This window comes from Protomyctophum bolini (genome assembly GCF_963924005.1).
Source record: "Protomyctophum bolini genome assembly, chromosome: 24".
Taxonomy (NCBI): Eukaryota; Metazoa; Chordata; class Actinopteri; order Myctophiformes; family Myctophidae; genus Protomyctophum; species Protomyctophum bolini.
In genome coordinates, this window is record NC_137885.1 from 17112705 (window position 1) to 17135491 (window position 22787).

The following is a 22787-nucleotide window of genomic DNA, read 5'->3' on the forward strand; positions in this document are numbered from 1 at the left end:
TTTGTGGCGTGAAATGTCGATGTCGATACAGTATTACAAATAAAATAAAATTATAAAAAATGTGTCCTATTGATTGTGAGCCAAGATTAAGTCGGTTATATAGAACGCCGAAGTCCTGACGTCACTCACTCATCCCTTGTTTTATGGAAGAATAATATGGAGAATAACATCTTAAAATCGTCTCATACAGTATAAGCATTGTGGTCCAAAAAAAAAAAAACTGTCTCTGCAAAATTGTCAGGGAGGTGTCTCTGAATCGTTTACGACCGTCAGTCAGTCATATTTGATACAGTCTGTTTCTAGCGAAAATGTAACTAATTCGGCAGCAGTAACATTAGCATTTTCTCTCAGTCAGTTGATTCTACATATCCATATGAGTGAAACGGCCTGGATGATTTGTTTATGTTTCAAACACAGTTCTTATATGAGGCGATCTAAAATCCCCCTATGGGGATTACAATGCAAATAAAAAGCACTTGAACCAGTGGACTTAGCGCCCTCTACCGACATTGACGTCAGACTTCGGCGCTCTATTGGTTCTAAATATAGGTTAATTTCCCAGCCCTAGAGAGGACACACTTTCCCGGTGCGTCCAGCTCCCTCCCTACCTCACACTGTGCTCGGAGCCCAGTCTCCTGCAGCCTGGACCAGATGCTTTGGATTCTCCCGGCGTGCTCTGGGTGGCTGTTGGTGTTCCCACACATGCACTGGTGTTTCTGCATCAGGGAGTCATACACCAGACCTGTGGAACAAACACATCAATACACATTATATATATATATATATTTTGTATGTCATTATTAGCCTCACGTATCACTGTGTGGATATTAACACTTTGACTCCTGAACATGAGTTACACAAGTCAATTGACTGTAGGACACTTTCTCTCGCGTTCACGAGTTACCCGAGTTATGTTTGCATTGTTTAACTGATTAAGCCCCCGAGAGAACGAGATTCATTTACCTTTGCAATCAATGCCATGCCCGGCATCCTGAGATTAGTTTTAATCCCACAATCCGGAGCATTTTCTGATCGGCGGTCGGCGCAGTGGCTCTTCAAAGGTTATTGTAACCAACCAACTGTCTCTATTGGTTACCAGAGGTGCCCAAAAGGTAGATTGCGATCTACCAGTAGATCACATAGGCTGTGCAGGTAGATCACATGACATGCCCCTAAATAATATTTAATTGAAATATAAAGAATAGATATATAGATATTTTTGGCATCTACCACTTGAATTAAGGTGACTTGATTGATATCAAAAAGGGCCTTTCAGCTCAAACCCACAATGCAATCTTTTGTTTTCAAGAGTGTTGCTGTGCACAAAGGTCGGTAGCATTACAAATTGAATACAAAAAACCCTACCTACCGGTATTCCATTTCTCTCCCTCTATTTCCCATTCCAAGTACAATGGTCTATAATTATTTAACACCAGCTCTGCTATTCCAAACCACCTCAGGTACATATTTAAACTATTTTCAGCAATGGTTTGATAATTCTTTAGGTGGGTAGATCTTGTTCAGTCGGTCATTTTGAAAGTAGCTCTCAAGTCAGAAAAGTGTGGCCACTCCTGGGTTAGACCTACAACCAATCGGAGCAGCGCAGCCCGGCTCTTGCTGTTGGTTCCTCAACCACTGAACATAACCACTGGAAATCCGTCCCTACAATTGAGCATTGGCAGATCTGTCTGGGTGGGCCAATTTGTTTTTCAATGGCACGTTTGTTTGGCTACGTGCGAGGCTATGTCATTATAGTGGTCACAATGCATCGATGCATTGTGAGCTTGGTGTATCTGTAGGGCAACTTCTCTCCATGAGCAGGCTGAATTTTTCATCTGCATCGTTCACACTACCACAACCTCTGCGATGAGTGCTCACCCGGGACCATTGTGTGAATCCCCATGAAAATCAACTGTAGATTTAGTTGACTAAAATCTTATGATATTTAGTCGACTAAAACATTAAAACATTCCAGGTGACCAAAATGTGACTAGAAACTAAATGAAAACCATTCGAGAGACTTTAACTAAAACCAAAATCACAATGTGCTTGTCAAAATCAACACTGACCCGTGGTGAACCGAGGCTTGGCGTTGCTGGGCGGGTCCGAGGGGGGCGGGACGCTGATCGGGAAGGAGGAGGCCGAGGCCGGAGATGATTGGGCCCTGGACAGGGGGCGGTGCCCCGGGAAGCTGATTGACAGGCCGGCTGCCTCCATGGACGCCTGGTAGTTCCTCAGCTGATGGATCCTCTGCTGTTCCAACAGCAGGGCCTGCTGCTCACGCACGTGCACACACGCACACACACACACACACGCACACACACGCACACACACACGTTTGCCGATGAGTTCCCGGATTGAACCCGTTAACACCTGAGGCCGATTCTGCACAACGTCTTCTAAATCAGTGGTTCTCAAAGTGGGGTCCGGCTAAATGATAGTTTGGAACCAAATGGACCCCTATGGGTATGTATGACAAATGGAACCAAATGGACCCGCTAACTCTGAGAGTGTACAAATGGGTTCCATTTGTACACTCTCAGAGTTGGGGTCTCGGAGATAGAAATGCCATTAAAAGGGGGTCCATAGCCTAATGCATGCCAAACTGGGGGTCTTTGAAATTAAACGGGTTGACAATCACTGCTAGAGCCGTACAAATCTTACATTTTAGCGGTCCCTGGCATATCCTTTCAAATGGGGTTCCACAGGCTAATTAGTGTCAATTTCGGGGTCCTTGACATGAAAAAGTTTGGGAACCACTGGTCTAAATCAGTAGTTCTCCAGTTTTCAAAAATGGCATACGTACAAGCTTACAGCTTATATATCTGCTATTTTTGGTTTTTAATGTAAAATCTAATTTATTAATTTATGAAAATGTAGTATTTCATTTTCGACAAAATCTAAAATGACACTAACAGATGCTTTCCCGGTTTCAATGGGTAAACAATATCTGTTAAATTCATTATTATTTAAAATTACAAAGTCACGTTCCGGATATCAAGGTTTAACCGTGCGTAGTGCGTACTGTATGTATATGTACTGTATATACGGCAACTACCAGAAGGAGGCATACATAAACAAATGCTGTGGTGTTGATATTAATTGTCATGATCAAAGCTTTCAGCTCTTAGACAGGACAGCGGCGAGAGACAACGAGACGAGACATGACCAAGCCCAATCAAAGTCCTCGCGCCTCACAAACTCATTCAGATCATTGCCACTTAATTTGCACCCACTAACATGGACACTGGACAGCCCTCAAGACAAGAACAATCAATCGTACATAACAAAAGAGACATCTTAACCATTCTTTTTTTGTTCCTGTTGTCTTATGGAAACCTCACGTTATCCGTTAAGTTAAGATCATTCTCTTTTGCCCCTCACCGTCTGTTGTTACTGTACAAAAGCATTATTACTGGATTAACACCGTGGCTGCTAATCCAGTCTGGCAGTGTGCCGTGGGTTCGACTCCCGATCCCGACGGCCTTTACTGCATGTCACCCCCAACGTCTCTCCCCCCATTTCCTGCCAGCCTACTGTCTGTCCCTCTATAAAAAATATAAAATAAAGGTGAAAGCCAAAAAAAAACATAATTATAATTCAACCTGTTCTGTTGTATTGTTCTCCGTGTGTTTTCACTATAGATTGTCCATCATGCCTAACAACCTTTGAGTATTACCTGAATACCCGTTTAGCCTTTCTGAAGCTCATGGGACCAGTTCATAGTGAGTTCATACACCCACACACTTTCTGATATGAACAATAAAGCCGTCGCGTGGTTAGCACTCACAATAGCAAAGTGACACTAATGTCACTTTAGACTCATGCCACTGGACGAAAGCACTTTGACATATAGGGTAGAAGGGTTTGTCCCTTCAGCTATTGCTGCACTAAACAAAGTGCCTCGCTGATGATGGTTCTGTGTATACTGGGGACTTCACTTATTGTTGTTTTGTGCCACCGTATGATTAAGTGTTTTTTCTGTTGGAACAGACTGTGAAGATGAATATCCCTGAGGGGAAATAAAGACTATTATTATTATTATGATTATTATTACGCTCTGTGTTTTTTGTTACCGGCGTCAACATCTATTGCAGCAGTACAGTATAGCCTGCTGGCTGCATCGTGCCAAATACACAAGACGGATTTCTGACACAGATCTATAAATCGGCAATCAATCAGTATAACACAGTCACAGCGGAGTGGTCTGTAAGTCTCTATAACTTCAGACATAATCATCAGTTGTTGTTTTTTTTACTTGAAACAGAGCAGAGAAAGACACAAAATACATGTAACCCAGGTCTCCGCTGGAATCGAACAAGGTAGATTAGATCATTGACAAAAATGGGTTACAAAATCATGGGATAAAAATGTAGGGAAAAAAATAAGCATTCAAGGAGGTGTAGTTCCAGACTCTATATAGCATTCAGGAGGTGTAGTTCCAGACTCTATATAGCATTCAGGAGGTGTAGTTCTAGACTATATAGCATCCAGGAGATTGTGGAATAGTTACCTGTCTGAAGAGCATCTCCTGCTCAGCCTGCCGAAGCTGCAGGACCTCCTCCTGGATCTCCTGGATCTCCTGGAGCTCGTGGGGGTCGGGCGGCTCCTGCTTGACGGTGACGCCCGGCGGCAGCGCGTCCTGGTGCTCTCGGAGCTCCTCCTCCGTCTCCTCAGGGTGGCTCTGGTGCTGCCGGCCCCCCGGCTCGCTGCCGGGCTTGGACATCATCTGGAGGGAAAGGGGAGCAGAGAGAGAGAGAGTCACAGACAGTCTTGTCTACCTGACTCCCATAGAGTACGGCGCATTCCGTGAACGTCCGGCCCAGGGCTTTGGCACTAGAAAGGTACATTCAGACGGGCATCGATGAACGCAGACGTTGTCGCCTGGATCAGCGACAGGTCTGCTCATGAGGGGCGCGACAACGCAAGTGTACTAAACAGCTCTCTTTCTGGTGTCCACACAGGTATCCACTGATCTAAACAGCAACATCCTCCGTGTTCGTTGAACTCGGAAAGTGTCAAGGTTTGGCCCATAAGGCCCTGTTTTATACTTGGTTGTGTAATGTGTGAGCACCGAAAACAGACGATCTACAAGCTCACGACGCGTCTTAACGCGATGCATTGTCAGCTTGTAAATCTGCAAGTTATTGGTGCGTGACACAGGAACGTAGTTAAGTATAAATCAGGCTTCAGGTTCCATTACTAAAAGAGGAAGGGGGGAGCTAGAGAGAGACGGGACAAGCCAGAGTAAAACAGAGACCTTTGCCATAAGTCTCGAGAGCACGACAGGGTGTGCTTTGCGTATGTGTTGTATGTCTGTGTGTGTGTGCGCGTGTGTGTGTTTGTTCCCCAGAGCTGTTGGCCACCAGGCCCCATGGCACAGTGCCAGGGGGCACCATTGACGTCAGAACATTCACTGGCTCCCCCCCCCCCCCCCCCAGCGACCCGCCCAACCCCAACGTTTTTATCTCCCTCTCAAAACAAGCTGCTCTTTACCCCACTTTTCGGTGCCAAGTGCCAACGTCCCTCGCTCGCGACGAGAACCTAAACCAGCCCCTGCACCCCTCCATCTCCCCTTCCCCAGGGACCCTGCGGTTGTTGCACGCACATTTGTGGCCCACGCGAACGCACCTGAAGACTTGTGCATAGCTGTCAGTGCTCTGACCACAAGCTACTGTTGAGTGTTGTTGACTTGTTGTTGGTCATGGACTGGATTTGAAGCCACAGCCTGCTGCTACAGTATGCGTTGCACAAGGCAAACGCCTTACCTCCCATGGCCACAAGGGTGCCACACACTGTCTGTCATATACAGCTACACTACTGTATGTGAGTGACAACTGACATGGTTAGTCATAATACACAACAATAAAAATGAGTAGAAGAATGTGGTTCAGATGAACACACAGTGGAAACAAAGAATGTAATATCAACACAATGCTGTAAAATACAGATAAAGAATATAATAAAACATGATCAAACTGATATGACGATGAAGGTTATTGTCCGCCTTTGTCTACGTGTTTTGTTTTGATACACTTTACATTTGACTTTGTGTACGACAGAAATAGCCGATTTGCTCGTCCACATATGACGTACATTTTCCGTTCATTGTCAATGGGTTTGTGTAAGACGAAAATCTACACTAATAGCTGAATATAGGAGGGGCTAGCACCCCTAAAAATTTTGAGTACTTTGTCCACCACTGCGTGAGTATAAATCAGGCTTTAGTGACAGACGGGGTGACGGGGCGCTGCTCGCTCTGCAGACACAGACGCAGTCTTGTCAACAACGTGAGAGACTCTGTCCTCGGAAAGGAACAGCAGCCGCTAATATACAGATGTACGTCGGCGTGAAAAGATGCCACTTGAAAGACTCCAGGACAGATGGAGGGAGAGCACTGAGCAGGGAGATGGGGGAGAGAGAGGGAGAGGGAGGGGGGGGGGAGAAAGAGGGGGGAGAGAGAGAGAGGGGGGTGAGAAGGAGAGTGGGGAAAGAGAGAGAGAGAGAAAAGGGGGGAGAGGGCAGGAGAGAGAGAAGGGAGAGATTTGGAGAGGCGAAGAGCGAGAGAAGGGGGAGAGGCCAGACAAGATATACGAAGATATAGAACAGAGTGCGAGTGAGAGGAAGAGGAAGAGGAATATTGGAGGTGAGGAGATAGGAGAGGAGACAAGGAGAGGAGCGGAAAGGAGAGGAGAGAGAAGGAAGATATAGAAAAGAGCAAGGAGAGAGAAAGGAGTAGATTGGATCTGAGAGGAGAGGAGAGGAGAGGAGAGGAGAGGAGAGGAGAGGAGAGGAGAGGAGAGGAGAGGAGAGGAGAGGAGAGCCCTGGTTTCATCCACCCACCTCCTCTGTGCTGTGTCGAGTACAGCTCTGGAATAGGAATAAGGCTGACTGGAGTATACAGCTGCTCACAGCTTCCTGAACGACCATATAAGGAGGCGGCTTCCGCTCCGTTGCCATGGCAGCGCAGAGCTACTGTACCTCCAACCCGTGGCAACTGTGTCGGCCCCCCCAGTCACCAAGGGGGGGGGCTGCGTGCACAAACACGTGTGCGCACGTACGCAGCCACACACTCACAAGGCTACCTCGCCACACACCCATACCTACCTCCACACTCTGTGACACACGCACACCCACTCACAGACAGTGTGTGTATGTGTGCGGTATATTATAATTATGAGCACAAGAATGGAAGCGGACAACTGCACACGGACACTACTGAATGGACATGGCCCAATGAAGCTATGAAAACGCACACGCACGCGTGCACGCACACACACACACACCTTTGTATTACTATACTTACTAGACATCAACATTATAGGACAGTGATTTCATGAATGAAAACATAAAATTGTGGTTTAGGGTTAGCTTTAGGGTTACAGTAGTTTGCCCATGATTGAGTGCACGACACTGGCACCCAAACAGGTATATATCAGGCATAAGTCCGCCGCTAAAGCCAGCTCTCCACCAAACAGGCGACTACAGATTACTACAGACCGTCAGTCCAATGAAGTCGGGAGGTGTGATTTTCTGTTTTTGCACGCCTAGACATCCGTACATATGACACTGAAATCCTCCCCAGACAATGACCAGAATCTTTTCCCAATTGTAAGTTTAACTCCCCAAATCTATTTAACCACAAAACCACTATTTATCTTGTGAGGACCGAATTCTGTTGAATTGAAAATGGTGGACCCTGTTGTAAACAAGTGTAATGCTTTATCATGGTGTCATACATAGTAACAGTTTTTGTATCTTGAATTGTGCTTTCATTTGAAATATACCCATTCTGCTGCATACTGTCAATCAATCAATCAATCAATCAATCAATCAATCAATCAAAACCGGGAACATTTTCCTCACAATGTCTCAATTTCTCAACTTCTACTATAGATGTGGGGACATTTGACTATCACAAGTTTAGAGGGTATGCACATGCACGTGCATAAAGTCAGTGGCAAATTGAGTGGAAAAGTCACTTTAACATAGTTGAACGGTGTTTAATGGTAATCAGATAGGGCTTTTCTGTTTGGATGTATGGACCAGTATGTCAAGGCCAGAAAGTAGTTTTTTGCCTCTCAGTAAGCGTTCCCGCTTTTTGTATTGACCTGTGGTTCCTTTTGAACTGTACCCATTCTACATACTGGGAATACAAATTCCAATCAATCAATCAATCAATCAACCAATCAATCAATCACACCCACACACCACCACCAACGCTGTCTGACCTTGTTGAGGTGGAGCTGCTGCTGCTGGAACTGCTGCTTGTGTTTCTCCAGGAACTGCTGGTGCTGCTGCTGCACCACCAGCTGCTGCAGCGCCAGGGCCTGGGCGTGGGCGTGGGCGTGGGCCTGGGGCGTCCCGCTGCCCTGGGGCAGGGGCGCCGACTGGGTGCGCCCCAAGGGACGGTGCTGCCGCTGGAGCTTGGCCATGGAGGCCGCCGCCGCAGGCACAGACAGGCCGCTCACACCTGAGGGGAGAGAGAGGTGGAGACAGACAGACAGACAGACAGACAGACAGACAGACAGACAGACAGACAGAGGAGGGGGGGCGAGAGGTAGAAGGTGACGATCATTGGGTTTTTGGAGGAAGTGCAATGTTCAGGTGTTCAGTTGTTGGAGCCATCTTAAACCCATAAAAAAAAAAACACTCAAAACATTCAAAACCGCGCAACGATGTTAGGAGCATCGTAAAATGAAGGATGTTCACCGAGATTCAAGCATGTTCTCCAAGATGCAGGGATTTTCACAAACCTCATGTCGCGTTCACACGGGGGCAGACGCAAAGACGCAGTCTAGCATTCATTGTCAATGGAAGCCAGCGACGCGGAGCTACGAATCAAATCCGACGCGTTGTAGCTGCTGCTGAAGCTACAACAGCTACACACTGACTGTGTAGCTTTGCATTTTTGTTTCTTTTGCATCTGCCCATGTGAACGCAATATTACAGTTTCATCAAGCGAACCAGGGGATACGGTCGCAGGTGATGGTCTCAGTAAATCCAGCATTTGCGCACCATTAGTTACATGTTATATGTACTCTATGTTACTTGCATGTATCGTACACACTATACAGTATGCGTGTTAGTACAGTAGCAATTTGCAGAGCGGTGCTAAGAAAACAATATAGCGTGTTGGACGCGTATGGCGTGTCATTGACAGTAAACCTGCCCTGCCATGTCACCAGCAGAGAACAACTCGCATGAGCGAGCGCCTACACTTCTTCATGCACAAACTTCTGCAGTTTGACGAGGATAAGAATAAAATGGTAGTCTTCTATCCTTCAGAGTGTCCTTATATATTTAACTTTTTGGCTTAGTAGCCCTTACTATCACTCTCTTAGTTGACCGGAGGTCCTCCGGATCTCTGTACTTGGTCCCCTCCTATTTTCATCTAGCAAATCTTCACCAGAAATAGCCACACTACTGAAAAATGTATTGGATATTTTCACCAAATTATGACATGCCTGGAATAGGGACTCTACACACTCATGCTATTATTATTACAGTGGATTCTTTTTTTTATGCCCATGTCCTTTGCCTGTGTGTATGTGTGGTGTTCTGTGATGGTATGTGTTGCGTGTATGTATACCTCGCAACTCCTCGTACTGTGTCTGTTGTGTCCCTGCGTGTGCTGTGGTAGCTTGCATCGCCTAAAGAATCTAAGCAGATCATCTAATTGTTTTTAATTCATGAACATTTTACCTTTTTTTGGGGAACGTTTTTTTTTAAACGTTTTGAAATAATAAAAACTAAATAAAGGGACCCATAAAATGTGTCCGCGACCCACAAATGGGTCCAGACCCAGTGTTCTAATCTTTCTAGAGATAAGCGTTTACCTTTTTATTTCCCGTTTCTTTTTTAAATCTGAGAATTTGGATGAAACCATCCACCAGTGCACGATGGTGTGTCCGCTTGCGCTGCACCTGCGTGTGCGTCATCGGCCCATTCAGACCGGTGGCAGCTCAAAATAGCCTACTGGTCTGTCAGCAAGCTAATGGGAACGGCCGCACACAGCCTCCTTCTGCTCACATGCTCCTCTGTACGATGATGGCCAGTGGTGGAGAAAGCACTCACACGTTTCACTTAAGTACATCAATACTGCAATTTAGACATACTCCGTCACAAGTATTCTGAGTTACGGAATTCAACATGCACTTGAGTAAAAGTACAAAAGCATTGGCATAAAAATGCACTTAAAGTACCGAAAGTAAAAGTACTCATTGTGAACAATGTCTCATTTCACGTTTTCAAATGTATAACAATCTTTTGAAAATAGCAGATCTTGTAGATCGGTTATTTATTTTCAAATGGCCGAAATGTATACAGGGCTGAAGTGGTTACTGTATGTTCTGTAATAATAATCAGAATCTACAGTAAGTAACTAAAGTTTTCAAATAAATGTAGTGGAGTAAAAGTACAACATTTGCCCCCGAGATGTAGTAGAAGTAAAAGTGGAAATCAGAAATACTCGAGTAAAGTACAAATACCTCAAAATTGTACTTAAGTACAGTACTTAAGAAAATGTAGGCTACTCAGTTACTTTACTCCACTGACGATGACAAACCAAAGAGCCTCATTAAATCTCCTCGTTGCACTGCGTACACTATTATGCACTATTAAACTAAAATGCTATAAAGTGCCTGCGGGCAGCCGAGGCCGCGTACAGCCTCAGCATGAAGAGCCCTCTCTGGGCCTGAGGTACTCTCAGACACCCTCCACTGGAGGGTGTCTGGATCCGCACATCCATGGTCCATGTTCTGTACCACCAGGGCAGAGCGGGGGCAGTGGGCCCTCAAAATAGTAGCAGTAACCATAGTAGTATTACCATACTACTAGTAACAGTACTAGTAGTACAACAGTAACAGTATAGTGAAAGTAACAGTATAGGCCTTTGTTCCCCAGCTGAAAACCCTTCTGCCGTTTCCTGCATAGCAAAATATGTGGCACTCCAATTTAAAAAAAGGGAAAATAAGCAGGTTAATAGTTTGGCTATTTTGAAAGAAATCCCAGGCGCTGATTGTGTTAATGGTTAATGCTGGTTGTATAATTGTGCCGAGCAGGGAGAAACCTGTCACTAGGGGGCGACCCGCTTGGGAAACACAGTGCTCTAACCTGTCACTAGGGGGCTCTGTGCAGGACTCTGCTCCATCAGCACCATGTGTTGCAGCAGGGGACTGTGGGCCCCGTGGGCCCCCGTGCCACCGGGGGGGCCCCCAGCCTCCGACAGGTACGGGGTGAGGTGGGCACCCGACAGGAACGGGGGGCTCAGGGACAGAGCCGGCTGCATCCCGCTCTCCGCCTGGGCCGACGTCACCTGGGGGGAGGGGGGCGAGAGGGTCGAGGAGCACTTTAGATTCATTCATTGATTGAATACTTTATTAGCAGTTTGCAGAAAAGAAAATACAGATACAGATACAAGATACAGTTCAAGTTCAAGTCAAAGTCCAGATCTTTGTGACTTACATTTACCGTTTAGTTTAGTTTATTTCGATCATCATCAAAAGTATGACAAATACCAATTATTTTTTGGTCGATCGAAAAGCATAGGCTGAAGCTCAAAGCTTATTAATGCATACCCTTAACCCTAGAACACTAAAACCGGGTGATTTATAACCGGACAATTATATTTTTGTAATTTTCCTAATGTTGCCGATGCCTGAGGTTGGTCTTTCAGTAGGCCTACCTTCCTGGTACTGTGATATCATACAGGTAGGCTTGTTTTCCTGACCACATCCCTGGTTTTTTCTACAGGCAGGTGTTCGGGTGAATTTCACCCGTGTTTAGTGATATAGAGTGATAGAGAAAAATCCCAAATTGATATGTACATATGTCAGGGTAAAAATAGTGGTCTCTTATTGGCTCCTCGATGTTGTAAGAATCTGATAAGAGCGCCTCTCACTTCACACAGGTGTGATTGTTACATTCAAGACTACTTACATTGTTTGTTATACACATAAGTACACATGGAGCAGCAGTGTGTGTACTGTGAATGGGTGAATGAATGCAAGGCACATTGTACACATTGTATACCGAAGCTACAGTATACAATATATATAACAAATGTTACAATTAAATAAAACAAGAGCATGTACTGTAAGTACAGATTCGAGAGAATGTCTCAAGGTCTCCAGAATCTGCATTCACTCTTTGGCAGTGCCATGGCAGTTACCAAGGTGACTGAAAACAAACATTGTTTATGATAGATTTAAAGATTTAAAACAGACAAAGAGACGGCCAGCCAGCCAGTCAACCAGTCAGCCAGCCAGTCAGTCCTTACATTGGAGGCAGCAGTGGAAGTGGCGGTGGCAGGCAGCCCCAGGGTGATATTGGGGAGGGACGGCGAGGTGTAGAGGGACAGCTGGCTGATGGAGCCTCGCTCGGCACCGCTGCACAGCCGCTGGGCCAACGACGCCTGCACGGCAGAGCACATGAATGATTTATTGACATCCGTTCCATCAGAAACATCCAGCAGAGAGAGATAAACAACACAGAGGCAGATGTCCATGAGACATGTCCCTGCTACAGTTGGGTATTGTTGTTCCCCCTCCTAAGACACTGACTGTAATAACATGCAACCATAAGGATATGGTGATGTTATTATAGTCCGTGTCTCAGGGGGAAAACTGAACAGACAATAACTTGATCAATGTGAAAGGGTGAGTTTAATTCCAATAAAATAACACAGAATTCGATCGGGTGGTGACAGCAGTGACAATGCAGAAATGTTTAAATGATGGGTTAATGATGGATATGCTTATACCTAAATTGTCTAATTTCTCACCAAAAGCCCTTGAGTAATTAAGTATTACTGTCATAATGGTAATCCTACACTTCATATCGCACACACCATACCTGTAACTTTCATTAGCCCTCTTATTATATCGAGAATACAAATAAAAATTAACTTTTTTCTTTTTTCAAGGGCCACAAGGGGGCGCTCCGCGGGCCAAATCCACCAGTTGAATACCACTGCTGTAGGGGATTATTCTTTTAAAGTAACCTTCCCAACCCTGCTAAAAACTATTTAAGAAGAAAGGGGGTGATATAGCAGCATCACAATCATTTTAACCACCATTTCCATATTTTATACATTAGCTTTTCAAGAATAGCAGATTTACAAGCTCACAGATCTTGTAGAGCTGCAATTCCTAAGAAATCTTGAATAATTTAGAATGTCCCTTCTGGGTCCCTTTATTTTCCCACCCATCATCCTTTGGCAACATGTGAAGACCTCGACAGCCTGTGGACACGATGGCACAGGATGCTAAATAAAGAAACTAGAAGCTAAGCTACGACCCGCAGCCATGCACCCACACACATCAGTACAGGTCCTCTGACAGGAACCCATGCTCCTGTGTGTGTGTGTGTGTGTGTGTGTGTGTGTGTGTGTGTGTGTGTGTGTGTGTGTGTGTGTGTGTGTGTGTGCGTGCGTGTGTGTCAGTGTTGATTTTGTCAACTAAAACTATGACAAAAAATGTTACGACTACCTTATTTCACTGACGAAAACTGACGAGATCCAGTAAGTAAGTAAGTCATTTTACACTTGGTTGCATGCTGAAAATAGTGTAAATTCAGTCATTACGACGGCATCAAGGCCCGCCAAAATACATTTTAGTGGACTAAATAAACTGTAGATTCAGTCGACTAAAATCTTATGATATTTAGTTGACTAACACTAGACTGACACTAAAACATTCCAGGTGACTAAAATGTGACTAAAACTAAATTAAAACTATTCAAGAGACTCTAAATCTAAATCTAAATCAACACTGGTGTGTGTGTGTGTGTGTGTGTGTGTGTGTGCGTGCGTGCGTGCGTGCGTGTGTGTGTGTGTGTGCGTGCGTGTTACCTCTGTGCAGTTGGAGACCGCCACTGTGATTCCGTTCTCATTGGGGATGTTGTTAGAGCTGTTGTTGGGGGAACTGGGGCCTGAGCCGGGGGCACTGTTACACGCAGAATCTGTCACACACACACACACACACACACACACACACACACACACAGTCTCTCACACACACACACACACACACACACACACACACACACACACACACACACACTTAGGGCTGCAACAATCAATTATGCTCTTAGCGATTATTCTTTGTAGTTGTATTGTAAAGTTGTATTGCAACTTTTTGGATTCATTTTAAAATTGAGATGCGTGTTTTTTATGTAAATATTAACATTATGAATCAATGCAAAATTAACACTTTCAGCGCTCCCTGGTGTTTATTTGAAATTACTGCAGGCAGCCAGGGCATAATGTGTACAGTATATTGGCACCAAGCATTTCCGCCCACACAGCCCAATACAACAACAGGAGGAGCAAAGCGTTTTTTCGAGCAGCCGACATGTCTTAGGTCTCAGTCTCACCACAAGCAGTAATATGGCTGGTGCGATGCGATCGGAAATCACTATTTACGTCTGAACGTTGGGCGGTTTGGACTAAAACAACAACTTTGGAGTATTGTTCGGAGAAAACAAGCAGCAAAGAAACAACAATGAGTGGATCCTTATGGGAGGCGCGCGCATTGCTCCTCAAATGGGGAGAACGTAGGCGCTGTCTAGCAGCCTGGTTAGTGTTGAGCTGCGGCTGCTTGGTATTGATACAAACCTTACAACCCGCCATCTGACGGGTTCGGCGACCGCCGGGGTTAAATCTGAACCCGTCATGTGACGGGTTCCGAAGCGTTTTGACGTCCATCGTGTTAAAGACAAAAAAAACGTACAAATACAAAGACAAACAAAGGCGGACATTGTCCGCATAAAATCATAAATTAATATACAGGCTTACACGCCAATGGTTCCACAGTTTAGAAACAAACCTGCCTGAACTCAATAAAGGGTTAGTCAGAATTAAGATAATGCTGTTGGCAGAATCAGCCTACACAAACCTTTGTACAGGTTCCTCAGCGCAGTGGAGCAGGTGGGTACACCGATACTGACAAACAATTTGTTTCTCAGAAAGTAGTGTACCAGTAAGACACATGAGGTGACACAACTATTAACTTTGGGGCAGGCACGTCTAGAATTGAAATGGACAGGTATCAGTCAAAAAGGAGACATTGAAGAGGAAGGATAGATGGGGAAGGATCAACATGTCAGAACAGTTCAGCTCCATATATTATGGAGCTCTAAGGGTTTGAGGTCAGATAAAGAGTTGCTGGCCATTATTGATGACATCCCTGATGATGTCATGTGATGTCACGTGCTCCATCCCTGATGTCACGTGATGTTATGTGCTCCATCCCTGATGATGTTACGTGCTCCATCCCTGATGTCACATGTTGTCACGTGCTCCATCCCTGATGATGTCACGTGCTCCGTCCCTGATGTCACGTGCTCTCTCACCACGACCATACCGACCAACCAACGCACATGATGCATGATTCCATTGTTAACTGCAACCTTCGGTCGCAATTAAATTGTGACTTTTGTGCTATCATTATGCTCAATGAACATCAGGGGCGTGCGTGCGTGTGTGTGTGTGTGTGTGTGTGTGTGTGTGTGTGTGTGTGTGTGTGTGTGTGTGTGTGTGTGTGTGTGTGTGTGTGTGCGTGTGTGTGTGTGTGTGTGTGTGTGTGTGTGTGGGGGGGGGCATACCTGCCATGTCTAGCGAGCGCTTCTTGGCGGTGGTGATGGGACTGTCTCGCCGTCGCAGCAGGGGGCTGCTCCTCCTCTCGCTGACCTTCTGCTTCAAGCGGGAGCGCAGCTTCAGGTTGGGCTCGGACGCTGAACCACCACAGAAAAAAGAAAAGAAAAGAGAGACAGACTCGATTGGTTGATTGATCGTTTGACTGGGCAGTCATTTTTCTTTTGTAAAAGAGACCCCCCCCCCCCCCCCCCCCCTTGGCTCTGTACAGCAGTGCCAAGGGGGATCACAAAGTGAAACGATAACGAGCGCTTCCATAATCTGATACTTAGAAAATAATCATCTGCAAGGAATTTCTTGACAGGAAGTAGCTCATAACATGTCTACAGTGGATTTGTATTAAACAAAAACTTTACAGATTGAAAGAGGATAATTCAAGCTTTCCCTACAGCTGCAATGTTGGTGATTTTGACGTTGTTTAATATAATTAGAAATGACTTTTCTGTTTGGATGAATGGGCTGTCTATGGGAAGTAGAACCTATAGGTATCACCTTAATGGCAAGATGGCTGTGGTCTGAATATGGCCAATTGGCTTAGGCAGCGTTTCAGAGTATGGGGTCAGACTCCCATTGGTTTAGGCGGCATGGGGTCAGACTCCCATTGATGACAAGGTCGCTTATATTTCACGAGCTGTTATATGTCAGGTTTCACCTGACAATTGCACCTCTCCCGTTTCCGCTCATTTTTCGTCGACTTTCGCCGAATGAGTAGTAGGGATGCTAGGGTTCATATTTTGTATATAATGCAGAGTTGAAATTGCGTTTCTAGTTTCATTGAGTTCCTGAACACAAACATCAGAGTTGTGTATAAAGGCTTCATGAAATGATATTACCAATGAGATTCCGTTATTCCCAGGGAAGACTAAATGCGTTGCCTAGGCAGCAGACAGTGTGGTTCTTAACAGTGTGACAGTGACGGCCTTCTAAAACAATGGGCTTTAGTCTCACAGGCCATCTGCCTATAGGTGACGCTTGTATAGCCTGGATCTATTGTACTGTATGTTTCACGGGGAAACTCACCGACATTCCATTTGTATGAAATATGCCCACACAAAAACCCAATTAGTTTCATTTCAAGCGTGTTGTTTGTGGATATTTTTCCATCCCCGGACGGGAGTTAATTTTGGAATAAAAACTTGCCCACACAGATTCCCAGACTGAATCCTGCTGTTCAGTTGCTTTCAGGACAGGCGGCCTTCCAATCAGAGCCCCCCCACCCCGTCAACAAAAACAGAGGGTGAGAAATTAGCTCCAATTTCTGTGGCATATCTGTGTCCCTGATGGCTCTTTTGTGTCTGTGTGCTCGCAGAGCTGTGAAGAGAGGCAGGAGGGAAGGAATGCCATGTCATGTTGGCTCCTGCCATAGAGGCTATTGCTCTGTGTACTCTGCCGGGTTAATCAGGGGTCCTCCGCGGGCCCCCCCCCCCCCCCCCTCCCGTTAACCGATTAAGAGGCCCTTGTGTGTTACTTGTTACCAATTACGAAGTGATATTTCGGCTATTGACGGGAGGACAAAAGCGCTGGACTGAAGCAAAACAACACCCACGTTTTGTTGCCTCACTCTTTGATATCAACGTTTTGTTTTAATATTGCATAACCCTGCACTAAACAAAGCCAAACACAAATCCAATGGCAATTATTAATTATAACCTAATAGCCTGTTTACCACACCAGCACTAAGTTTTGGGTCTGGAGGCTAGATGTCATCAAATGGTGGTCCGTGGCTCAAACACCCAATAAAAATGGGCCTTGACATGAAAAAGGTTGAAAACCACTGGTGTAGACGTTAAACACATCTCCTCCGACACACATGAAGTCGGCTGTCGCTTCTTTTCACCCGACAGTGAGGAGTTTCACCAGGAGAGTCAAACTAACACAAGCGGAGGAACAGACCATCCCTCCCAGTTCTGCTCCCTGCAGATTCAGAACCAACCTGTAGGTGGCGCTATTGCAGCTACAGAGATCCCCCTCTCCCCCCGCCTGCCTGCGTCCTATCTGTGAACCAGAACATATGATAGGAGTGCCCGGAATCAAAGTCCAGTCTGTGCCATCCCAATGGCTAATGCTCCGTTTACTTTGCCGGGCCAATCAACAGGGCCATCAACCAGGCCCCCCGTCCCGTTAACCAAGCCCTCGTGTGTTCTTTGTTACTAATAATTGGGAGGCCCACATGAGAATAAAAGGATGGAACTAAAATAACCAGACTTCTCTCTTTTTTTCCTTCACTCTTTGATATACAGTATTTTTTTTTAATTGCACAACCAAGGGTAAAATTAAATGCACAAATTGAATGGTGATTATAGCCCATTTACTAAATGACAGGATACGACCAGTGGCTGATGGCTACAGAGAAACAATATGCGGTGGATATGAAAGGATCCCCTGTCACAGATAAAAGCATCATCAAAATGGCTCAGTACAACTACATACAACTACAGCTCAGTGGTCATGTGTTTCTCTGTGGGCGGCTGTGGCTCAGGATGCAGAGCAGGTCGTCCAATGATCCCTTGGTTGGCGGTTCAAATTCCGGCTCCTCCTGTCTACATGTCTACATCGGTGTGTGAATGTGGGAAGTAAGGACGCTGAAGTCGATTGTTCGCCGCTTCACCTCCCAATGTATGAATGAATGAACCATTGTAAAGCGCTTTGAGCACTTGGAAAAGCGCGATCATCGTCATTAGGGTCGTCAGGGTTCAATCCCCGGCGAGGTCATACCAAAAACGGTAAAAATGCCTCCCTGCTTGGCACTCAGCATCAAGGCTTGGATTGAGGGGTTAGAAATAGATCAACTACTAATGATTCCCGAGTGCGGCACGGCTGCGGATCATCGCTCCAAGAGATGGGTCAAATTGGGAGAACACATTTCTCATAGAGCAATGTATGTGACAAATGCAGTAGTAGGACTTTAACTTTTAATTTTTAAACTTTTAACTCCAACTTTCTGCTTTTCTTTTCTGGATGGACCATAGCTTTGAGAGGGGCACCGTGAAGGAATCAAGCCCCAGTCTACTCGCTACCGTGGTGGGTGGGAACTTTCCCCCATGCGCTGCCCAGATGGGATGCTCTTGCATTTTTATGAAAACACTTCCTCCAAATTTTCGAAGGCATTTTTCACACTCAAGGGTCCCACGACCGATGCCCAGAACCCACCAGATGTGCGTCCGCAAACGTGTGTAATTGGGCCCCGGAGATGAGTGCATGCAGAACTGTTCCCACCAGCAGCCATTTAAACATCACAGAAAGCAGCCCAATAGACCGTGAAAAGTTGTCATATTTAAAACACACATTTTCCGTCAAATGTAAAACTCAATTTCTCTAATGACTCAAAGCCTATAACAATTTCTGTAGCTTGTTGGAACGGCACTACGGCAAGATCCAACTTGTGTATCCGATTATATTCTGATAAAACTGTTGTTTTGTTGGTGCGTGTAGGAAACTTTCTGTCATGTGGAGTAAACAGGACATCAACCATTATATTTAAATGTTGGGGCTCATCTAAATTAATTATCTGATTCATTTAATTAATGTAACCCCAAACTGGAGTCAATTGTACACTGTGCCAACATGGATAGCTGGCACGAGCTGCAAAACACGATTGAGAAGGAACAATGCCATTGCCAGCCACAGACATAACTAGAACTGCACTCTGTCGAGTGCATACTTGCTTGTTGCACACTAGTAGGCCATAAATGGCCAACTAGTGCGCAAGCAGAGAACATGCCAGAAGGCATGGACGCCTTCTTTTAGCCAGTAGATGTAAGTAATTCATACTAGTCTAAAACTTCTACAATACAATTGCCTTATGAGAGTGTACATCACACCAGTTAAACTTAATAAGTATAATTGTAATATTCCGGATGTATGCACCAGATGCGGTGAAGATAGAGGCACATTGTTCCACTGTCTATGGTCGTGTCCAAAAGAGTTTTGGGGGAAGGTCGGGCAGGAAATACAGAAGATTTTGTCCAAAAATATTGTACCAGAACCAAAGTTCTTCCTGCTCGGTCTATATCCAGAGGGACACAAGATAAAGCGTAATGAACAAATGTTTATAGATATATGTCTTTTACAAGCTAAGAGAGTGATAGCATTGACCTGGAAGCTAGGCCAGACAAACCAAGGTTCAGGGAATTGTCTTTATGTTTACCTTTGGAAAAGATTACATACATTCTTAAGGACAAACAAGAAATGTTTCAGGAGGTGTGGGGCCGTTTTATAAGTTATATTAAGAACAATAATTTGTCACATTTAATGGATGGAGCTGAAGAGGAGTAGTGCTGTTGTCGTTTTTATTTTTTGGAAATCGTTTTGTTTTCTTTGCATGAGTAATTTGGATGAAGCTGAAGAGGAGTAGTGCTGTTGTTTTTTTGTATTGCTTCAGTTTTAAATAAAGCACTCTGTACTCTCCTTTTGACACAAGTGTGGTACATTATTTTTGTATTCGTGTGAATTGAAGGATGGCCTAGTTAGACGAGCTAAATACTCGTCTCCGCTAATGACCACAGACATAGTTGTTCTCACTTTGAAGGTCAGGGGTCACAGAACTATTCTCCCACCCTCTCTTGCTGGGAGAGTTCTGGTCTGCCCGGCGTCGCTCAACAAGCTGAGAGGGAGCCGACATAGCATGATGCTCCTCGTCCCTTGTATGACCCAGTATCGAAGGGTCAGGGCAGGCTGGGCAACAATGCGAGCCGTGGAACACGCATGTTGTGTTCCCGCGCACATGCGTGTCCCTTGGGTGGCATGGGTGGCCTTGGAATGACCCTGCGATCGCATACATAAGGATGGGAGCAATGCCAAGCAGAGAGATAGAGAGAGACACCGACAGAGAGAAACAGGGAGAGAGAGAGAGAGAGAGAGTCAGAGAGAGAGAAATCCATACACAAAGGAGCGCTGTTGGTCGCTGTGACCGTTGCCGGGCAGCGCCGGGTGCCAGTCCTCCACTTTATGGCCAGCCAGTGTTATAAAGAAGCCTCAAACCTCCCTGGCAGCTGGCATTACCATAAGTAAACCCCGCAAAGCACGTCAGTGCTGTGTGGGCAAATATCAGGGTGGCACAGCTCCTCTCAGCAGAGCAACACACAACGCTTAGCCTTCTAACCGATATACAATTTATTTTAAAAATATATATTTTTCAAATTTTTCACGGTCTGAATTGGCTTCTCGAACGTTATGCACTTTCGAGTTGCCTCACTCCCGCCAGTTTCCCCAAAATACAGGTTTCTTTGTTCGGCTGATTTGTGTAAAGCCTGATTTATTGCTTCATTCAATAACTAGACCGGTGCCCGGCTGTAGAGCACCGACTCAGTAACGATGGAAGTTGGAGATCCATGCCCCACCCGGCTATGCAATATCCGTTGTACCCGTGTAGTACCCGTTCCACCCCTTTTATAACCATATTCTGCCCAATTTCCATATATTATATGGAAATTTCTGTATCCGTCTCTCTCTGTCTCTTTATTCCATATGGAGTTCTGTGTCAGGCATGCTCAAATATGGAGTGTTGTGATGTCAACAGGCCAGCTCCATATATGGAGCCAGTAGCCTGGGCACTGGGCAGGGGCCCTATCCAGAGCCCTGGCAGAGGCTTTTTGTGGAGGTTCTGGTTTGACCGACTCGACATTGGGCACTGCACTCCATGCGTGTGTCGAATTTGAAGTCGGTGAGGCGAACGGTTCTTGAGTTATGTGCATTACAGCCGTACACACAGACAGAGACGTGGTGCATTTATAGACAGAAGAAGATAGTGAAGAGGTGTTTTGAATGAGGCGGCAGGGGTCTACTGAATTATGTTTGCTCAATGACGTCCCGCTATACTATGTTTATTTGAAGCAAACTTCCTTGCAACCGTGTTTGAAATGGCAGTAAACTATTCCGTTCACAAGAGCACTTTCTTCTCCAGCTCATTTGATAGGAAATGGGTCAGTGTACTTTGTTACCAGGCTTTTTTGCTTGCCGGACTCAGCATTTCCAAGGTCCTTCAGCGTATCTTTTGAAGCAACATCACAAGCTGTCAGACACTAGATTGTCCTGTTGACAAAGACATGGTATCTTTGGAACTGTCCAAAGTTGAATGACATCAGAATGATCTTTATAATATTGATGGAAGACAGTCTTTGTGGGAGTCTTCATCAATCTCATCATCATGTGTCAGTCCAAACAATGATCTGGTATCGTCTGCCAAGGTTTAAGTACGCGAGTAAACATTTTGAATGTACTCATTCAATGAGTGCTACATTGCATTGTTGATACTATTACTTAAAGGTTTCATGACATTAATTGTCATTTTTTTCCCGTTTTTCTTTTAGGTTTTATGACACCCCAAAAACCTGAACTTTGAACATTCAGTGGATTTTCTGTGATCTGGGATTTTGTGTCTGTGAAGCCTTTTGAGCTGCAATGAAAACAGGCAAAACAGTGAAAACAGTGACATCTGCTGGCAAATCCCATTGTCATATATGGGATTTGCAGGCTGTGACATCACAGTCAGCAGGAAAATCGGTTGATTGATTGAGCCAGAAAACCCCAGACCACAGAAAATCTACTGAATGTTAAAAGTTCAGGTTTTTTGCTTAAGAAAAATTAAGAAAAATTACAAAAACACAATCCCTTTAGGTAAAACATCTTAGTACTTTTTCCACCACTGCTTTTTTTGATTCTCCTTCCTTCTGTCTTTCACTGTGCCCCCCACCCTCCCTCTCCTCCTCCTGGGGGTGGAATGTGGTGGTGTGGGCCAGAGTCAACTGTGGTGTGTGTGCTGCAGTGTCCCGCGGCCTGCCGGGCCCAGAATCAACAGGAGCAGAGCGCGGCCCGCACCCGCCGGCCTACCACCCCGCTAAGTGAATAATTACACTGTAAGGCGACCGCTGGTTTGCAGCTACACCACCACCACACGCACACACACTCACACACACACAGCAGACACCACACACGCAAAACAACCAGAAAGCACACCCATATACACTGTGGGCACGCACACGGTCACACACGCATACACGCACACACACAAACACGTGCACACACAGTGCACCATCGGGAAAATACAAAGTTGTTCACAGCGACAGGCTTTTGTACTTTTCGAAAAAAAATGTTTTTATTATAGTACAACTTCAAACATTGTACTATACTTTGT

At 45.3% G+C, this 22787-nt stretch overlaps 1 protein-coding gene across 4 annotated transcripts in view; it reads right to left on the bottom strand.

Annotated features, from left to right (window-relative positions):
• LOC308311640 (histone deacetylase 4-like) overlaps window positions 1-22787 on the bottom strand; it is a gene marked incomplete at its 5' end in the record, with an annotated part of 96262 nt that overhangs the window by 17353 nt on the left and 56122 nt on the right. For all 4 annotated transcript variants that reach the window (XM_080758411.1, XM_080758410.1, XM_080758409.1 and 1 more), the window contains 8 exons: window positions 609-742; window positions 2070-2274; window positions 4514-4729; window positions 8232-8473; window positions 11116-11317; window positions 12281-12415; window positions 13853-13962; window positions 15607-15735. In XM_080758411.1, the coding sequence (XP_080614537.1) occupies window positions 609-742; window positions 2070-2274; window positions 4514-4729; window positions 8232-8473; window positions 11116-11317; window positions 12281-12415; window positions 13853-13962; window positions 15607-15735 (1373 nt within the window). The remainder of the gene's footprint in view (window positions 1-608; window positions 743-2069; window positions 2275-4513; window positions 4730-8231; window positions 8474-11115; window positions 11318-12280; window positions 12416-13852; window positions 13963-15606; window positions 15736-22787) is intronic.